Source organism: Fulmarus glacialis, unplaced genomic scaffold (assembly GCF_000690835.1).
Source record: "Fulmarus glacialis isolate BGI_N327 unplaced genomic scaffold, ASM69083v1 scaffold25011, whole genome shotgun sequence".
In the NCBI taxonomy this organism is placed as follows: domain Eukaryota; kingdom Metazoa; phylum Chordata; class Aves; order Procellariiformes; family Procellariidae; genus Fulmarus; species Fulmarus glacialis.
The window spans coordinates 307-1,971 of record NW_009193752.1 but is presented as its reverse complement, the minus strand read 5'-3'; the positions used below and the strand labels follow the sequence as shown (position 1 = coordinate 1,971).

General features: G+C 62.6%; 1 protein-coding gene across 1 annotated transcript in view; it reads left to right on the top strand.

Moving 5' to 3' along the window:
* Window positions 1-89: 89 nt before the first annotated feature.
* Window positions 90-1,665, top strand: part of LOC104083908 (discoidin domain-containing receptor 2-like) — a gene marked incomplete at its 3' end in the record, with an annotated part of 1,852 nt that continues 276 nt past the window's right edge. The window contains exons 1-4 of the mRNA XM_009587570.1: window positions 90-165; window positions 294-356; window positions 506-636; window positions 1,128-1,338. Coding sequence (XP_009585865.1) covers window positions 90-165; window positions 294-356; window positions 506-636; window positions 1,128-1,338 — 481 coding nt within the window. The remainder of the gene's footprint in view (window positions 166-293; window positions 357-505; window positions 637-1,127; window positions 1,339-1,665) is intronic.

The following is a 1,665-nucleotide window of genomic DNA, read 5'->3' as shown; positions in this document are numbered from 1 at the left end:
AGTGGGAGCCCAGCGCCGTCTCCTCGGTGCTGGTGCTGGATGACGTGAACCCCAGCGCCCGCTTCGTCACCGTGCCCCTGCTCCACCGCATGGCCAGCGCCATCAAGTGCCAGTACTACTTTGCCGACGCCTGGATGATGTTCAGCGAGATCACCTTCCAGTCGGGTATCCGCTGCCACAAGCCACGGTCCCCGAAGGGACCAGACCCTCCTGAGGGGGGGCTTCAAGGAGGGACCAGGGCTGTGGGGCACCCATGCCCCCCACCCTGATGCCGTTCTCTTCTCCCTTGCCAGATGCAGCCATGTACAACAACTCAGTGGCCCCCCCTGAGGCGCCCATGGTCCCCACCACCTATGGTAAGGCACTGAAAAGCATGTCACCCCGAGCTGGGCAGAGGCTGGAGGCTTGTGGGGGCTCTGTCCCATCCAGTGAAGGAAAGGGAGCGGGCAGGGGCTCTCGCCTTGCCCTGGCGTGACCGGCTCTTGCTGTCCCCTCCTTCTGCCAGACCCCACGCTCAAGGTAGACGACAGCAACACGCGCATCCTGATCGGGTGCCTGGTGGCGATCATCTTCATCCTGGTGGCCATCATCGTCATCATACTGTGGCGGCAGTTCTGGCAGAAGATGCTAGAGAAGGTGGGCAAGGGTGGGCTGGCTGGTGAGGTGCCCCATTGTGGTGGGCTTGTCCTGGGCAGGTTCTCCTGGGAGCTCAGCACGGGGAAAGCAGAGTCCGTGCAGGGGCTGATGCTCCCTTCCCCTCCTGAGGAAGGCTGAGATTTGCACCCATCTCCCAAACAAGGGGATTTAGTTGAGCAGGGCGGTGACTTTGGGACCTGCCTGCTTGTCCATCCCTCTGTCCTGAAGCTGCGCTGGGGAAGAGGAGCCCGAGGGGTTCTCACTGCAGCCCCCGGGCAGTCACAGAGGTGATGGAGCCAAACTCTTCTCCCTAGAGGCAGACAATAGAAGCAGGGGACACGAGGTGAAATGTGCCCCAGGGACAGGGCACCAGAGAGGGGGGCTCAGGGCTGGGCACGGCCACGGTGCCATGGAGCACAGGAGACCCCATCCCACCAGTGCTGCAGAGACCCGCCGTCCCAGCTCTCTCCTCCCTCGCCCCTCTCTCGCAGGCGTCACGGAGGATGCTGGATGACGAAATGACTGTCAGCCTCTCCCTGCCCAGTGAATCCAGCATGTTCAACCACAACCGCTCCTCCTCCTCCAGCGAGCAGGAGTCCAGCTCCACCTACGACCGCATATTCCCCCTGGGCCCTGACTACCAGGAGCCCTCCCGCCTGATCCGCAAGCTGCCCGAGTTCACCCCGGGGGAGGAGGACACGGGTGAGAGCCGGGACACCCTGCGTGCTGAGAGCCATCTACCATGCACTGAGCCCAACACAGCCCCTCTCCCCATTCCCAGCTTTTGGCCAAGATCCAAACATTTTGGCACAGAGGGGTGGGGAGGATGTTCCATGAGCTCCCGCACTCGGGGGTCACACAAAGCCTGTGGCCAAGAGCCATCACCAGTGTCCACGCCAGGCTGAGCTGTGTCCCCACCACTGTCCTTGGGATGCTCCAGCATCTCTTCCTCAATGATCCGGAGGTCAGGCTCTGATCCCTGCTCATTTGGCTGGGTCGGTGCATTTGTCGGTGATGGGGAAGGAGCGG